The sequence below is a fragment of the Antechinus flavipes genome, chromosome 3 (assembly GCF_016432865.1).
Source record: "Antechinus flavipes isolate AdamAnt ecotype Samford, QLD, Australia chromosome 3, AdamAnt_v2, whole genome shotgun sequence".
NCBI lineage: Eukaryota > Metazoa > Chordata > Mammalia > Dasyuromorphia > Dasyuridae > Antechinus > Antechinus flavipes.
Genome location: NC_067400.1, coordinates 619,662,313 through 619,663,300, shown reverse-complemented (window position 1 = coordinate 619,663,300; position 988 = coordinate 619,662,313). Strand labels below are relative to the sequence as shown.

Sequence of the window (988 nt, the reverse complement as noted above, 5' to 3'; positions counted from 1 at the left end):
AATTATTTAAATAATAACTTTTCATTTTCAAAATACAAGCAAAGATAATTTTGACCATTCACTCTTGTAAAACCTTATGTTCCAAATCTTTCTCCTACACTTCCCCTACCCCCTTCCATTAAAAGGCAAATAGTCCAATACAGATCAAATATGTGCAGTTCTTCTAAATATATTTCTATAATTATCATGCTGCACAAGAAAAACCAGATCAAAAAGGAAAAAATGAAAAAAACAAGCAAACAGCAAAAAAAGTGAAAATACTATGTTGTGATCCATAATCAGTCCCCATAGTTTAAAAAAAACAAACAAAAAAGTATCAGAGCTCATTTAATCCCACCCCTGTATTTACTGAGAAGGAAAAAAAGCATCAGAAAAGTTTGGTGATGTGGCCAAAACTCTTTGCCCCGGCTTCAGAAGCAGGACCCCAGCCAATGATCGAGACATTTCCACACACACACACCCATTCTCCACAGGCTTAGGGGAGCATCCTCGCCCGTTCCCACACCCATTCTGACTCTACTCACCCTCTATGAACGGGAGAAACAGAAGCAGCAACATCTCAATCAAGAACAGACCAAGCTCCGGTTCCAGATCACTCTGCGCAAAGGGTGCCAGGGATTCAGAACAAAGGGGAAACTGGGAAAATCCGGGGGGGATCACTGGCTCCTTGGGGAGCAGCTTCTGAAATAAGGTGGGAGCTGAGGGACCCAAAGAAACTCTCACCACCTTCTAACCTGATTCTCCTGACCCACCCACGCTGACATTGTCTGGTAGAAAGGCAGGAAGTATAAAGTCTAATAAGGCTGTAACTGTGCATGAGAGAAAAGGGTGAGAAACAATAGAAAAGAGGAAACTTTGAAACTTTTCCCAACCAAGACAGAGAAAAAAGAGAAGTGGAAGTTCCATGCAAAAATGTATGATATATAAGCCTAGAGCTTCACCCCCGCATATGCTTCCTAGTTAATTGAACAAGTCAATTAACCCCTGC

At 41.3% G+C, this 988-nt stretch overlaps 1 protein-coding gene across 5 annotated transcripts in view; it reads right to left on the bottom strand.

Moving 5' to 3' along the window:
- The window catches only part of LOC127556428 (myeloid cell surface antigen CD33-like), a 73,098-nt gene extending 72,364 nt beyond the window's left edge, over positions 1–734 (bottom strand). For all 5 annotated transcript variants that reach the window (XM_051989574.1, XM_051989575.1, XM_051989578.1 and 2 more), the window contains exon 1: positions 525–734. In XM_051989574.1, the coding sequence (XP_051845534.1) occupies positions 525–558 (34 nt within the window). In that variant the 5' untranslated portion in view covers positions 559–734. The remainder of the gene's footprint in view (positions 1–524) is intronic.
- Between the last annotated feature and the right edge of the window lie 254 nt (positions 735–988).